This window comes from Schistocerca cancellata, chromosome 5, assembly GCF_023864275.1.
Source record: "Schistocerca cancellata isolate TAMUIC-IGC-003103 chromosome 5, iqSchCanc2.1, whole genome shotgun sequence".
Taxonomy (NCBI): Eukaryota; Metazoa; Arthropoda; class Insecta; order Orthoptera; family Acrididae; genus Schistocerca; species Schistocerca cancellata.
In genome coordinates, this window is record NC_064630.1 from 227,685,765 (window position 1) to 227,702,463 (window position 16,699).

The 16,699-nt window shown below is 39.8% G+C and overlaps 1 protein-coding gene across 23 annotated transcripts in view; it reads left to right on the forward strand.

The window, feature by feature from the left end:
* LOC126188844 (uncharacterized) overlaps positions 1-16,699 on the forward strand; it is a 2,133,693-nt gene that overhangs the window by 719,022 nt on the left and 1,397,972 nt on the right. The window contains exon 11 of one of the 23 annotated variants that reach the window (XM_049930470.1): positions 868-1,226. The exons of the other annotated variants lie outside the window; for them this stretch is intronic. Within the exon in view, the coding sequence (XP_049786427.1) occupies positions 868-902 (35 nt within the window). The 3' untranslated portion in view covers positions 903-1,226. Of the gene's footprint in view, positions 1-867; positions 1,227-16,699 lie in introns of those variants that run through there. 23 annotated transcript variants of the gene reach the window in all.

Sequence of the window (16,699 nt, forward strand, 5' to 3'; positions counted from 1 at the left end):
ACACACATCCATGCCCGAGGCAGGATTTGAACCTGCAACCGTAGCAGTCCCGTGGTTCCGTGAACAGTGGCACCAGGGGTGGCCTCGTTAGACTATCTTGAACATAACAGATGTTACTTTTGCTTCTGACTGTCTGTCTTCGTAAGAACAATGTACTGAGGTATGTTTGTGTTGATCTAATCATGTGTCTGTTCAGATATTTCACACACACATACACAGTTCCACCATATATTCCCTGCAGACCTATAAGAGCCATGCATTTACTGTGAATTTGCTCTAACATGAGAACTAACCCCTCCAAATGCATAAGAAATTCCAGTTTGTCACATAATTCAAACCACTATGCAGACATGCTATTAAACTTTTTCCAGGAAGTGAATCCTTAATGTCAAGCACAGACTGACTGCAGACCTTTTGATTATTCTACTGCCTGCCAAACTGAATTTCCAAATTACACCTTTTTCCTAAGAATTGATAATGCATTAATTTATCATATAAGTTAATGATCCATTATACTGCACACAATAGTGTTGCCACACAAAACCTAAAATTGTTGTAAGTTAAGGTCAGGAATATAGAAGTTAAAACAGTTGTCTCCTCTTTATGTCCAAATAAAATGAAAATGTGTTTGTGATTAGTGAGCAGTTTTATTACACATTCTTCTTTACCCTTTTTGTAGCATTTAGAAGGTCTCATGCAGTTCCAACTTTATTATTTTAGTCATATCTGTTATTTTTCAGCAGCTATAGTATAAATTTATGTATAGAATTCAGTTGTCAGTTGCAAATAATTTTCAACAAATGACTGAATTCTACTATGAAATACCATCTTTGTAAAAATGTGAAAAACTTTATTTTCGTTTTCCAGGAATTCTGCTGAAGTCACATCAATTTCCTTCGTAGCTACTGATCTTAAACAACATTGATCTTGATAACTTCCAGAATGGACATCATATATTCATTTTTCACATGAAAACAGACAAATTGTTTAAATCAGAGCCCATCTAAAGTTGTTGAAACATGGGTATAGAGAAATGGCATGATGTGCCTAATCTACGCTTAAATCTAAAGCATGAAAAGATCCATATACTGTGAAGAAGGATGGATAAATTAATAAAAAAATTAAAAGCACTTTGTAACTTGTTTTTTATATATTATACAAAATTCAAGTAGATTAATGTAAAAGATAGAAAAGAAATAATAAAGGAAGTTTTAAATTACAATGTATGTACAAACGTTTTAATGAAATAAATTTCCTTGTTGCTTCTGTTCAATGTTTTTTGCATGTAATTTTATTTCACAAAATAAAGAATGAAAACGCTTCCATCAAAACATCTGCCAGCAAGTGTTAATCCTACACATTACTGAAAACTGATATCTTGTTTCCAGTATATGCAGTGTGTACTGTCAAATTTTACACACAGTCATAGATTTACACTTGCCCTGTTCTGTACTATACTCCTTACATTGAGAGAAGAGCTCTGACAGCTGGCAGTACTCTTGCTGCTATTCGACACGGACGGGCAGCGAGCCAGGAGGCAGGGAGAACAGGGTGACAGACCTTCCCGTCCCGCCCTTCAGCAACACTTGCGCTCCTTCAGAACCTAACAATGCCACATCATTCATAGCAGCATTCCTGTAGGGGCAGCATTCGGCTGACCGATGTCTTCCTTGATGGAGTATTTTTTTCACATGTGCTACCTGTGTTTGTCACCTTACACAAACACACACATGAATATTTCCTTTAATGATGTTGCAGCCATTTGGCTGCAATAATTTTTATTTTATTGTTATGCAGTTCAGATTTCACTGTATTTCATACCAGTCTGATATCTTTTGACATATAAATAAGTTACTGGGCTTGAAAATGGCCTATGGCCAAACTCTGGATCGTATAATCAATAAAATAAAAATTATTGCCATCAAATGGTGGTAACATCTTTAAAAAAAATTACCACAAATATGGTTTCACACAATCAAATTTTCAACATTAACAAGGTAAAGCAAACTGCACAAATGTTACATGTAAAATTTTTCACTTACACACACTGCAAGAAACTCACAGAAGTAGCAGAATGCACATGTATACACACAAACCTGAATGTAGCATGTGGTGGAACTGACTGAAAGCAGCAGTTGCCCAGCACTATGGCAACACTGGGGCATTGCCATGGTAACATAAACAAAAGATAATGATCTGATTGGCTGTTGTGGATGCACGAAGCATATGCGCCACAGCTGCGTCAGCTGTCAGAGCTCTTCTGCTGCTGTATGGAGTATAGACATCACCTGCAGTGGCATGAGAATAGGATGGCAATGCAGAATTTACTTATCATATTGGTGCAGGAAGTAAAATTATGAAGCTGCCAAAAACTGTTTACAGTAGCACAGAGTTTAAAGTCCAAAGGCAACCATTCGTTATCATACTGGAGTAGACCACAAATTGTCCTTGCTTATAATTCCTATTCTTTATGTCTGGGTACCCATACAGGTAAATAAAGTTAATATTTTGATACACTGTTGCAGGCATTTCCCACTTTTAGAGAAAAAGAATTGTTAACAGGCTTCATGTAGTGAAGGACAGTTAAGCCATCCTCACACTCTGAAAAGTGATTTGGACATGATTTCTATCATGGTTGTTGAGTGCTCAGAAATGCAGTTTGCAGCCACAAAATTCTGCAATGAGAGTTGCCAGCTACACAGATTATTCTAATGAAAATTGACACACTAGGAATGAACTAAATTATGATTTTCAAAAGATGTGCTAAGAAAATCCCTAAGAATATTGTTGAGGTGTCATTAGCTTCAAAGGAGCTTGAATGTTGAGAAAGTCTTTAAAAATATTCTATTTTCTTCTAGACAAAGTCACTGATAAAATCTTTGAAAAAGCAAACAAAGATTTGAACATCCGAGAAGAATTAAAATATTATACCAACGTTAGTTCTTCACTCTGACAAACAAGTTGCAGGTACTGCTGCTGCTGTTTCTGTGCCAACAGTACTCATCAGGCTTTAACTGGTTTCATGCAGCTATCCACCCTAGTCTCTCTTGGGAACATCCCCTCATATCTGTTGTTTGTTGTTGTTGTTGTTGTTGTTGTTGTTGTGGTCTTCAGTCCTGAGACTGGTTTGATGCAGCTCTCCACGCTACTCTATCCTGCGCAAGCTTCTTCATCTCCCAGTACCTACTGCAACCTACATCCTTCTGAATCTGCTTAGTGTATTCATCTCTTGGTCTCCCTCTACGATTTTTACCCTCCACGCTGCCCTCCAATACTAAATTTGTGATCCCTTGATGCCTCAGAACATGTGCTACCAACCGATCCCTTCTTCTAGTCAAGTTGTGCCACAAACTCCTCTTCTCCCCAATCCTATTCAGTACCTCCTCATTCGTTATGTGATCTACCCATCTAATCTTCAGCATTCTTCTGTAGCACCACATTTCGAAAGCTTCTATTCTCTTCTTGTCCAAACTATTTATCGTCCATGTCTCACTTCCATACATGGCTACACTACATACATATACTTTCAGAAACGACTTCCTGACACTTAAATCTATACTCGATGTTAACAAATTTCTCTTCTTCAGAAACGCTTTCCTTGCCATTGCCAGTCTACATTTAATATCCTCTCTACTTCGACCATCATCAGTTATTTTGCTCCCCAAATAGCAAAACTCCTTTACTGCTTTAAGTGTCTCATTTCCTAATCTAATTCCCTCAGCATCACCCGACTTAATTCGACTACATTCCATTACTCTCGTTTTCCTTTTGTTGATGTTCATCTTATATCCTCCTTTCAAGACACTGTCCATTCCGTTCAACTCCTCTTCCAAGTCCTTTGCTGTCTCTGACAGAATTACAATGTCATCGGCAAACCTCAAAGTTTTTATTTCTTCTCCATGGATTTTAATACCTACTCCAAATTTTTCTTTTGTTTGCTTTACTGCTTTCTCAATATACAGATTGAATAACATCGGGGAGAGATTACAACCCTGTCTCACTTCCTTCCCAACCACTGCTTCCGTTTCATGTCCCTTGACTCTTATAACTGCCATCTGGTTTCTGTACAAATTGTGAATAGCCTTTTGCTCCCTGTATTTTACCCCTGCCACTTTCAAAATTTGAAAGAGAGTATTCCAGTCAACATTGTCAAAAGCTTTCTCTAAGTCTACAAATGCTAGAAACGTAGGTTTGCCTTTTCTTAATCTAGCTTCTAAAATAAGTCGTAGGGTCAGTATTGCCTCACATGTCCCCATATTTCTACAGAATCCAAACTGATCTTCCCCAAGGTCAGCTTCTACCAGTTTTTCCATTCGTCTGTAAAGAATTCACGTTAGTATTTTGCAGCCGTGACTTATTAAACTGATTGTTCAGTAATTTTCACATCTGTCAACACCTGCTTTCTTTGGCATTGGAATTATTATATTCTTCTTGAAGTCTGAAGGTATTTTGTCTGTCTCATACATTTGGCTCACCAGATGGTAGAGTTTTGTCAGGACTGGCTCTCCCAAGGCCGTCAGTAGTTCTAATCGAATGTTGTCTACTCCCGGGGCCTTGTTTCACTCAGGTCTTTCAGTGCTCTGTCAAACTCTTCACGCAGTATCATATTTCCCATTTCATCTTCATCTACATCCTCTTCCATTTCCATAATATTGTCCTCAAGTACATCGCCCTTGTAAAGACCCTCTATATACTCTTTCCACCTTTCTGTTTTCCCTTCTTTGCTTAGAACTGGGTTTCCATCTGAGCTCTTGATATCCATACAAGTCGTTCTCTTTTCTCCAAAGCTCTCTTTAATTTTCCTGTAGGCAGTATCTATCTTACCTCTAGTGAGATAAGCCTCTATATTCTTACAGTTGTCCTGTAGCCATGCCTGCTTAGCCATTTTTCACTTCCTGTCGATCTCATTTTTGAGACGTTTATATTCCTTTTTGCCTGCTTCATTTACTGCATTTTTATATTTTCTCCTTTCGTCAATTAAATTCAATATTTCTTCTGTCACCCAAGGATTTCTATTAGCCCTTGTCTTTTTACCTACTTGATCCTCTGCTGCCTTCTCTACTTCATCCCGCAGAGCTACCCATTCTTCTTCTACTGTATTTATTTCCCCCATTCTTGTCAATTGTTCCCTTATGTGCAACCTCTGGTTTAGTCAGTTTATCCAGGTCCCAGCTCCTTAAATTCCCACCTTTTTGCAGTTTCTTCAGTTTTAATCTACAGTTCATAACCAATAGATTGTGGTCAGAGTCCACATCTGCCCCTGGAAATGTCTTACAACTTAAAACCTGGTTCCTAAATCTCTGTCTTACCATTATATAATCTATCTGATACCTTTTAATATCTCCAGGGTTCTTCCACGTATACAACCTTCTTTGATGATTCTTGAACCAAGTGTTAGCTATGATTAAGTTATGCTCTGCCCAAAATTCTACCAGGCGGCTTCCTCTTTCATTTCTTACCCCCAATCCATATTCACCTACTACATTTTCTTTTCTCCCTTTTCCTACTACCGAATTCCAGTCACCCATGACTATTAAATTTTCATCTCCCTTCACTATCTGAATAATTTCTTTTATTTCATCATACATTTCTTCAATTTCTTTGTCATCTGCAAAGCTAGTTGGCATATAGACTTGTACTACTGTCGTAGGTGTGGGCTTCGTGTCTATCTTGGCCACAACAATGCATTCGCTGTGCTGTTTGTAGTAGTTTACCCGCACTCCTATTTTTTTATTCATTATGAAACCTACTCCTGCATTACCCCTATTTGGTTTTGTATTTATAACCCTGTATTCACCTGACCAAAATTCTTGTTCCTCCTGCCACCGAACTTCACTAATTCCCACTACATCCAACTTTAACCTATCCATTTCCCTTTTTAAATTTTCTAACCTACCTGCCCGATTAAGGGATCTGACATTCCATGCTCCGATCCATAGAACGCCAGTTTTCTTTCTCCTGACAACGACGTCCTCCTGAGTAGTCCCCGCCCGGAGATCTGAATGGGGGACTATTTTACCTCCAGAATATTTTACCCAAGAGGATGCCATCATCATTTACTCATACAGTAAAGCTGCATGCCCTCAGAAAAAATTACGGCCATAGTTTCCCCTTGCTTTCAGCCGTTCGCAGTACCAGCACAGCAAGGCCGTTTTGGTTAGTGGTTCAAGGCCAGATCAGTCAATCATCCAGACTGTTGCCCCTGCAACTACTGAAAAGGCTGTTGCCCATCTTCAGGAACCACACGTTTGTCTGGCCTCTCAACAGATACCCCTCCATTGTGGTTGCATCTATGGTAAGGCTATCTGTATCGCTGAGGCAGGCAAGCCTTCCCACCAACGGCAAGGTCTATGGTTCATGGGGGGGCTCATATCTGCATAACCATTAAATTTTACTTACATTGGAATCCACTTACTGTAGTTAAGCCTCAGTTTCCTTCTAAAAATGTTATCCCACACTTCAATACCAAATTAACTAATTCTTGGTGCCTTAGGATGTGTCCTATAAACCTACCCTTCATTTAATCAACTTATGTTGCTTGTGAAAACATACTTACAAAGTTTCCAGAACCAATATTAATTGAGGAATGTAGAAATGTAAGACCATCATAAACATTGCTCCTGTAGGGACCACAAAGACACAGTTAGACTGCATTGCCCTCTCTCATGTCCAGCTGGGTGCAGACATTTTTTAAGCATAATATTTGCTGCCATCATCGAGTGATAACAGTCAAATGAGCGTCTTCGCTTTATCACACCTCCTTTATACTCACATCATTGTCCACCCCTTCACTCACAGCTGCTGGCTAGAAGCCCTTATTACTGGGATTTCGTGGAGAGTTTTGATGAGTTCTCTTTCTTGACCAGAGTGCTGTCTCGGATTCCCTTATTCTGATCAGAGAGAAGTCCAGCCCCACGATGACCTACCTCTTAGAATTTGTCCTCAAATCTACAGTCTCTTATCAACAAACAGATGTTGTTGCCATAGAGTATCCTCTATCATTAGTTGTAGCAAACATATTCATGGAATATATTGAAGAGCAAGCTCTAGAAAAAGCTTCACCGATTCCCAGCATGCTTCTTCAGATATGGTGATGACACATTTGTTGGTAGCCACATGGGTGTGGAAGGCTTCGATTGTTTCAATGTCTGAACACTCTGCACCCCAGCACCAAATGTGCCATGGATGTGGAGGAGAATGGTGAACTCCCTGTTTTGGATGTCCTAGTCAATCACAAAGCAGATGGCACTAAGGCACACAATGTGTACAGGAAGGCACTCCATATTGATTTGTACCTGCAATAATTACCTCATCTGCTTATATTACACAGGCCCTATTACTTGAGGCGTGTGCATTCCGATAAAATTTTCCCAGCTTATGGAGTATACTTGCTTAATTTCACTGCCCAACAAGCTAAATGACCGGTGGAGTCTTTCAAATTCAGGAGCCATAAAAGGTTGGCATGGTCAATTATCACTCTGAACTTCCTGCCATATGAACAGCATTTGAAATACAATAAAACTTGCTCAAAATGTAATCGCCTGGGACTAAAATAATTTTCCAAAGTGGACAAGTTTCCGGATTACACAAAACTCTCTGGGTCACAATTCACAATTAAGTTGGAAATCATTGTCTTCCATTCTGTCGCTACAACTTTCCTGTACATTCTTAGCCTCCCCACACTCTTCATTCCACACGTTTTTCCTAGCTTTGAAACTCTCCATCCATCCTGTGGATGCCTTAAACTCTGTGATTCCAAGCTCTTTAGTGACTTTCAGAGCCTCACTCTACAACATGGGTCTAGATAAAGCTAAGTTTTTTGCCTGTGAACTTACAAACCATTCTCACACTATTTTGTTAATTTCTTCATTTCTGGTCTTCTTCGCCTTTCTTTTCGTCTACCTGTTCCCTTACATCCATTCGTCTTGAATCTTATCCTTGTTTCTTAAAGTCCCATAAATGTTGTGTTTTACCGCATTTGAAATGCAACATAATTTCACGCTCAGAGAGTTTGTCTTTCTCATTCACCTCGATTAAGTATTAACTACACATACCGTTTGTTCAACATAATGTTACTATATCTCTTAAATTGCTACCAGTCAATTGAAACTGGCAGAAAATAATCACCTTGCCAGGTAAAACCATTGTTTAATGGAACAATACCCACCTCTTTCACTTCACATTATAGCAGTGTGTTGGAAGATGCACAACAATGTTCCCGTATGCGCCAGCATGTGTCAATAATGAGGAGAAACGAGAAAGCCGACAAGTAGATCGATGATGAATGAACCATTTCCTTTGATGTATTGTACCAACACTGAGCGTAACTTATTCGTTGTTGTGCAGAGTGATGCCATTTTAGGCCCGTTTCACACTGGGACACTGGTGATAGTCACCAGTGATGGTCACCGGTGACTGGTGAACACTCTCGGATCACTGGTGCCCGACACCGCAGGTACAGCCAATTGATTAGTTAGTGAAATGGACTCGTACAGGGGTAGCAACTAAATTTTGCTAGCCTTTTATGGTCTGAAAAATAAGGTATTAAATTTGGAAAAAGAATATACAACTTAGCAATTTTGTTTTTCTTATCCATGCTCTTCTCATTGAAATCAGGCACAAACTTCGTTACAATTTCTTGCCACACATTCGTTTTCATCACTTTGTTGCTATAGTCATCATTTTCACATCCCAAATAGCAGGACGGCTTTCTACTTTACTTAGATCTTCCATGTTAATCACATCTAAACTCATGGGTACAGTGTGTACAGTATAATGTACAATGAATATTTCGTGTCACTGTCTCAGAAATGGCTGCCTGTTGGTTGGCAAATCTGCAGTGCTATGTCTGTGATCAGTGTTCCAGCATGAAACTAATGCATGTCTGGTGGTGATTGCTGTAAACACAGTGACCTTGCCCATCACATGTGGTTAGAGTGAGTCACTGCTGGGTCACAGTGGCTTGCTGAGGCAGTATAATGTCCCGGTGTGAACGGCCCAGGCCAAACGAATGTATCTCTTTCGGTGACCATCGCTGGTGACCATCACCAGTGTCCCATTGTGGAACAGGCCTTAGGTCCATGCCAGCAGTGCCGAGCTATGCTGGACCTCTTTTCTTGGTTTTGCGACACTTAACAGAGGTGTTAAAATCTTTGTAGAGTCGTGAATAACAAATGAATGTAAACAGTAGTACTGTAACATCTTTGTAGAGTTGTGAATAACAAATGAATGTAAACAGTAGTACTGTTAGGCTCTTTCCGCATCATACAATGCGTTGGTGAGAGGAGTAGTCAATCGGTTTTTCATTGCCATCTTGTGCCCAGCTCAGAATGCAACCCATAGCACTATCTTGAGCATTACATGACAATATAAATGCATTCTGAATATAAGGGTGTATCATCAAGTGTAAATAAATTAACACATCTTTATCCTGTTGCATTAGTTTTGCATTCTGCAGTCTATTCAGAAGCTAGTCCTTTCTTCAATAACTCTGTTAAGGGTTTAGTTACAAATCAACAATAATAAATCATTCTTAGGGATTGATTATATTAGAGGGTGCAGGAAAGTTGCCTGTTCTTCCATCTGCCATAGATCAGGCTTTACTCCAGCAGATCAAATAAAATGTCCCAGAGGCTGAACCTGCGATTCTGCAGGAAAGCATTTTTCCAGTTTCAGACTGAAGTGAGTGCCTTGTAACCTTCACAGCATTTTTCTTAATCACTTAACTTTTCCTCAGTTGGCCTAGAGAATAGAATGATGTCATCTAAATTGACCAACATGTCATGGGCTTTAACCCACATAACAAGTCTGAGATTTTTTGAAATGTGGCATGCACGTTTCTTATACCAAAACTCATTCTCAAGAATTCGTACAGCCCAGAGAGCAATACAAAGGCAGTTTTTTGCCTGTCTTGGAGTGCAATCAGAATCTGATGACATCCTGATTTTATATCTAAAGTTGTGAAGAATTTACAGTTTCTCAGTCTACCCAAAGTCTCGCCAGTATGAGGCAAATGACACACATCAGGGTGGCGACTTCATTTACCATCCTCATATCCACACACAGGTGATAATTCTTCTTGCCATTAATAGATTTCTTGGGTATAATCACTATTGGTGATGCCCAGAGGCTAGTAGAGGGTTGTACAATTTCTGCAATGACCTATTGCTGAATACTTTCTTCCATAACTGACTGTAAATAATACAGGATTCTGTACAGTTTCTCTGGTATTGGTCTAGCTCTAGCATCTCTGGTGTGAATTCTGAAGTAGACAGAGTAAGTAGCTCACAGTTATTGCTTTTTCCTTGAATTCTTCTAACACTAGACACAACAGACTCTGTTCATACACAGTGAAATGCTATAACTTCTCCTGCTAACGAGTTTTAAGGAGTGGCATGATTGTATATACATACATTATGGGCAATGACTTCCATCTCCTATTCTAACTGTCTCCCTTCCATTCTCAAATACTTCCAGTATACTGGCGAGTATAGTTCCACATTGTATTAGCGCATCTCTTGCTGCAAAATATTTAAGCACACTGGGACCCATATTCTCATCCCCAGAGTTTTTGCCTTACACAGATTCGACTTACATGAACCTGAAATCCACAAAGAATACCATTCTGTGTGCATAGGCCAACCAAAAAAGACAGTTCCTTTAGGCTCTTGAATTTTTACAGCCCGCCAGAGAACCCTTCCAGTATGGCCACTTATGGCGAGCAGGGGTGTTGGGTTTTAACGCCATAGCACATGTTGTGGTCAGAACTCAAGAAATTGGCCTATTTCCTCTGGTTTCTAGTGCCTGTATTTCACAGTCATTGTCGAAACAATGAGCTGTTCTCATCATAAAACCCAGTATGCAGCCTATGGTCAGTCAGACCCTGTTAACAACATAGAAAATTATTCCCTAGCAACTATGTCAAAATGGGAAGAGAAGACAGGGGAAATGTTTATCACCCACAACTCAGCTAACTCCTCCCGTGGTGCTGTAATAAGTGCCGGCTGCCAGACTGCATTGTTATCATTCTTATTCACTGTTTCCAAAAATGTATTTAATGTACAGTTTCTATATTATCATTTCACTATGAATAGAGTAACAAAATTTTCATAATAGATTTCAAAGATTCTTTGTACTTACCTTGGAACCTAGTCTAACATTTATTATGAAATTCTCCAGTTTGTTTCAAAACTAATGTGGATATTTTGTATGCAGTTAAGCAAAAAATATCTTCTATCCTAGAAGTATTTTTATTTTTTAATATCAGATAGACTCTCCAAATTTTTATAAAGATTGATGTATTTTCCATAAGAGCTGTAGGCTGCAGGCTGTAGGCACTGAAGTGTTTGAGGTTTACATATAACAGAGTGTTGTACTTGGCTTTGGGTACTAGATGCAGAAGTGGTTGAGGTGCACTGACTTCTTTTGTTTAGTGCTTAAATCTTTGATATCTTTATGTGGATATAATCTATGGAATAAAATCATGGAGAAAATTTTTTTCAGAGACAAGTAACTGAACTTTACGGAACATGAACAGAAATACATCAACAAAAGGTAGGATGAAGAATATTCCATTGATCATAGCATACAAAAGCTGCCCACCCAGTTAGCCATGCAGTCTAATGCACTGCTTTCCGAGCGGGAAGGCGTGCCGGTTCCCGGCACTAATCCTCCTGGTGGATTAGAGTCGAGGCCCAGTGTGCTGACCAGCGTGTGGATAGTTTTTAAGGCGCTTTTCATCTGCCTTGGCGAATGCAGGCTGGTTCTGCATGCTCTGCCTCGGTTACACTATGTCGGCGATTGCTGCATAAACATTTTCTCCACATACGTGTACACCATAATTACTCTACCAAGCGAACATTAGGGTTACACTTGTCTGGTGTGAGACGTTCTTGTGGCGGTCCACTGGGGGCCAAACCACACAATAACCCTGGGTTTGATGTCGGCTGGCAGTGGGGTGAGTGGACTGCTGTAGCCTGTTGTGGTGTTGTCAACCACAGAGGGTTATGGTGGGGACAAAGCCTCTCAGACATTTCTAGGTCCCCAGTTCCATACAATACAACACAATACAATACGAAAGCAATTTTGCCTTGATATCATGACCCTTAACTTGCTTAAAACTTTTGTGCAAGCAACAATACTTATGGTAGACTTGAATTTTCATTGCAGTAGTAAGCGATTTTCATATAGTAACAGTGACAATAATGAGAAGTCATCTAGTCGCAAACATATATCAGGAGTGAAATTTTCCATAACTATTGGGTTTCTGTTATATTTCAATAATTCAGTTACAGTGTGTACCTAGTGTCAATGAGAAAATTAATACACTCCTGGAAATTGAAATAAGAACACCGTGAATTCATTGTCCCAGGAAGAGGAAACTTTATTGACACATTCCTGGGGTCAGATACATCACATGATCACACTGACAGAACCACAGGCACATAGACACAGGCAACAGAGCATGCACAATGTCGGCACTAGTACAGTGTATATCCACCTTTCGCAGCAATGCAGGCTGCTATTCTCCCATGGAGACGATCTTAGAGATGCTGGATGTAGTCCTGTGGAACGGCTTGCCATGCCATTTCCACCTGGCGCCTCAGTTGGACCAGCGTTCGTGCTGGACGTGCAGACCGCGTGAGACGACGCTTCATCCAGTCCCAAACATGCTCAATGGGGGACAGATCCGGAGATCTTGCTGGCCAGGGTAGTTGACCTACACCTTCTAGAGCACGTTGGGTGGCACGGGATACATGCGGACGTGCATTGTCCTGTTGGAACAGCAAGTTCCCTTGCCGGTCTAGGAATGGTAGAACGATGGGTTCGATGACGGTTTGGATGTACCGTGCACTATTCAGTGTCCCCTCGACGATCACCAGTGGTGTACGGCCAGTGTAGGAGATCGCTCCCTACACTATGATGCCGGGTGTTGGCCCTGTGTGCCTCGGTCGTATGCAGTCCTGATTGTGGCGCTCACCTGCACGGCGCCAAACACGCATACGACCATCATTGGCACCAAGGCAGAAGCGACTCTCATCGCTGAAGACGACACGTCTCCATTCGTCCCTCCATTCACGCCTGTCGCGACACCACTGGAGGCGGGCTGCACGATGTTGGGGCGTGACCGGAAGACGGCCTAACGGTGTGCGGGACCGTAGCCCAGCTTCATGGAGACGGTTGCGAATGGTCCTCGCCGATACCCCAGGAGCAACAGTGTCCCTAATTTGCTGGGAAGTGGCGGTGCGGTCCCCTACGGCACTGTGTAGGATCCTACGGTCTTGGCGTGCATCCGTGCGTCGCTGCGGTCCGGTCCCAGGTCGACGGGCACGTGCACCTTCCGCCGACCACTGGCGACAACATCGATGTACTGTGGAGACCTCACGCCCCACGTGTTGAGCAATTCGGCGGTACGTCCACCCGGCCTCCCGCATGCCCACTATACGCCCTCGCTCAAAGTCCGTCAACTGCACATACGGTTCACGTCCACGCTGTCGCGGCATGCTACCAGTGTTAAAGACTGCGATGGAGCTCCGTATGCCACGGCAAACTGGCTGACACTGACGGCGGCGGTGCACAAATGCTGCGCAGCTAGCGCCATTCGACGGCCAACACCGCGGTTCCTGGTGTGTCCGCTGTGCCGTGCGTGTGATCATTGCTTGTACAGCCCTCTCGCAGTGTCCGGAGCAAGTATGGTGGGTCTGTCACACCGGTGTCAATGTGTTCTTTTTTCCATTTCCAGGAGTGTACTAACAGTACAGATTAGAAAAACACTGAGTAAGAATGTAATGTATTAGGTAATGAAAATGACGATACATCGCAACAAGATGCGATTGTCACAGTCAAAAACAATATAGAACTGAATTCAACTAGAGTGAATGGACAAAATGTTAGACCAAATTATGTTACATGACTTAACAGTTGATGAGCAAATTATTGGGGTTACTCTCGTCTGGCATGAAGACATTCCGGGAGGGGGGGGGGGTGTTGTAATGGTCGGCTGGTCGTAGATATTGCTAATTGCTATAATCGCACTATTTCACTCCCATTTACGGAGCTTGTTAGCACTTGATGTTAGGTTGGCGCCATTAAAATGCATTGTGTTGTAGTAATCGCTGCTACTTGCTGGATCGCTGCTGTCTCTCGATGCTGATGCTGGCTCTACATCTGGTTGTCTAGGATTAAAAACATGAGGTCCTGTGTTTTTTATGTGCTTTTGATGATAAAGAACGAGCAAAACCAACAAATATGTAAACTTCAAATATTTATTATTCTGGTGGCCATCTTAATTCCACTGTCCACCAAAGACCATGACTCAACACAAAGTAGTACTTCCGTTACATATTCTTTGCATTGTTTATCCACCTCAAACAATAACCCACAAACACACTTTACCAAAGTGACATTCCAACTGCCTTCCGACCGTTCTTGCTGCTTGTATTTATAACATTGTCAAAGAACTACTAAAAAGAGATATAGTTTACAAGTCACATGTACATCTGTTATCATAATTTGTGCAGAAAAGTTATAAATTTGCATCGAGTGACATAATTTAACATGTTATTAAAATGACAGACAGATTTGTTGACTTGACAGAATAATTCTTTGTTACAAAAAGGCCGTTTTTTAGAAGTTTGTCAGTTGACTTCTCTAATTTGCATAAATAAGTAAATAACATGAATTATTAAGAATTACATTGGTTTTCGTCTAAAATAGGATTGATTTCGTTAATACTGAGTGAAAAAGCTCCTAGTGAACAAATAGGTTTCACTGGGTGATTTTTATTTAAGGAGATCCAAAATACCTAAGTTGGCCACCATTTTATCGTACTTCATATTAATTATTTAAGATGAACTTTGTGTTTTTACATGATGACATTTGCTGTATCAGTGATCAAGTGATATAAACTTTTGCGTGGGTCAGTTATTCAGTATAATTTAATGGGTTGACTGTTTATGCAGACATGTTATGCAATCATTGTTAACATACACAATAACTTTTCTATAATCATAAATACTCGTTAAACTGGTTGAATTTGGAGGGTATCGCATACTTCGGTACAGTAAAGCCTTTAATATGTTCCGTTACAATACCCCCCTCGGGTAATATCATTTACAGAATGTTAATGATATTAGCCGACTAGGATAAATGTGTCAAATTGTTAAAATTTGGAAAAGTACTACTTTAATAATTTTTTTTGTTTTGTTTTACTATGCATAATGTGTATGTATACAAGGACCGTTACAACGTTTAAAAATGACTTTTTCCTGCAAATATTTTAGTTGTGTTGTTTCAAATGCACTTTGTGTAATGTCATTCAGTATGACAGCATAATAAAAATATTTACTATTATATGAAAGTAAAAAAAATGTTAATCTTTGCTCCCAGTGAGCCACATGGAAAATGATCAAAAACAGACACAAATATATCACATGCGATTTTAAGATATATAAAAAATATATGTAAATTATTTCAAAGTCAGTTCTCATTGAGTCACAGATTAATCAAGATAATAGAAGGAACATAAATATATTACATAGATGGACAGGTCATATGTCCATAGGAAAATATTGCAACTGTCTGTTCTTTTTGAGCCACATAAAAGAAATGAAAACAAAGAACAGAATTATAAGTATGGACATGATATATAAACACAAACACTAGAGAAGTCACATGTATGAGTATAATATGCATTTGCAAAAAAAAGAAGAGTTTTTTAAATATTGTCTCCCATTGAGACACAATCAAGATAGTACAAGAACATATGAATACCAAAATTGGACACTTAAATTGGTCACAACATAACACAAACATCAAACTTTGTGAACATCTGATTAGCTGTAGAAAATTATACACAAATCTTATGCCTAAGAAAAGAATAGTAACAAAATGATGGGTCTTGCACAACAATTTTTTACAATGTCTTTTATATGGTGCAAGTATGTCCCATATTCAACAAAACAAAACGAAAGTAATAAATGTTTGTCACCTTCTTGCTCGTTGCAAGTAAAGAAGATGTCTCAAAATTTAATATTCAATAGTGACAATAGAAATATAAAAACATTCTCTCAGAGATCTGGAACTCGTCCATGGTCTGTAGGATGAGTGGTAGTTGCTATTTGACACACCCAGTAAAATCTTTGCTGATAACATGCTTTACGGAAAATGGGTGAGTAACTGTATTCAACCAGGGAAATGTGCTTAATCATGTTTATATGGTTTCAATTCTGTGATGTTTCTTAATCCAAATAACCTTCTTCATCTGGGAAAGATAAGTCTATACGCATTAGGATGTGGGCTTTCTTTTATTTCAAATGGACAAATGTCAATGTTTACTTTAACATATGGAGAACCTAGCTCAACATCTTTGTCTATTTCAGTATTTTCAAACAATAGATCATTTTCAATTTCTTTAGTTCCTAATTCTAATGCCTCTTTCCTACACTTAGACACATCCCTCTCTTATTGCAAAGCATTGACATTTAAACATAAACCTTTGTTTTCATCTGTTCCTTTTAACACTGTGTTGTCACTTAACAAACTACTGTTTTCACCCCCTTTTTTATAAAGTCCACTACGGATTCTTGTCCACCATGTAGGATACAAGGTTGCAGTTACCTTTGCTAATTCTTTCCAAAAGGCATCTTTGTTTATACAGTTTCCATAGTTGTTCCACAAAACTTCTAAAAACTTTTCCCCT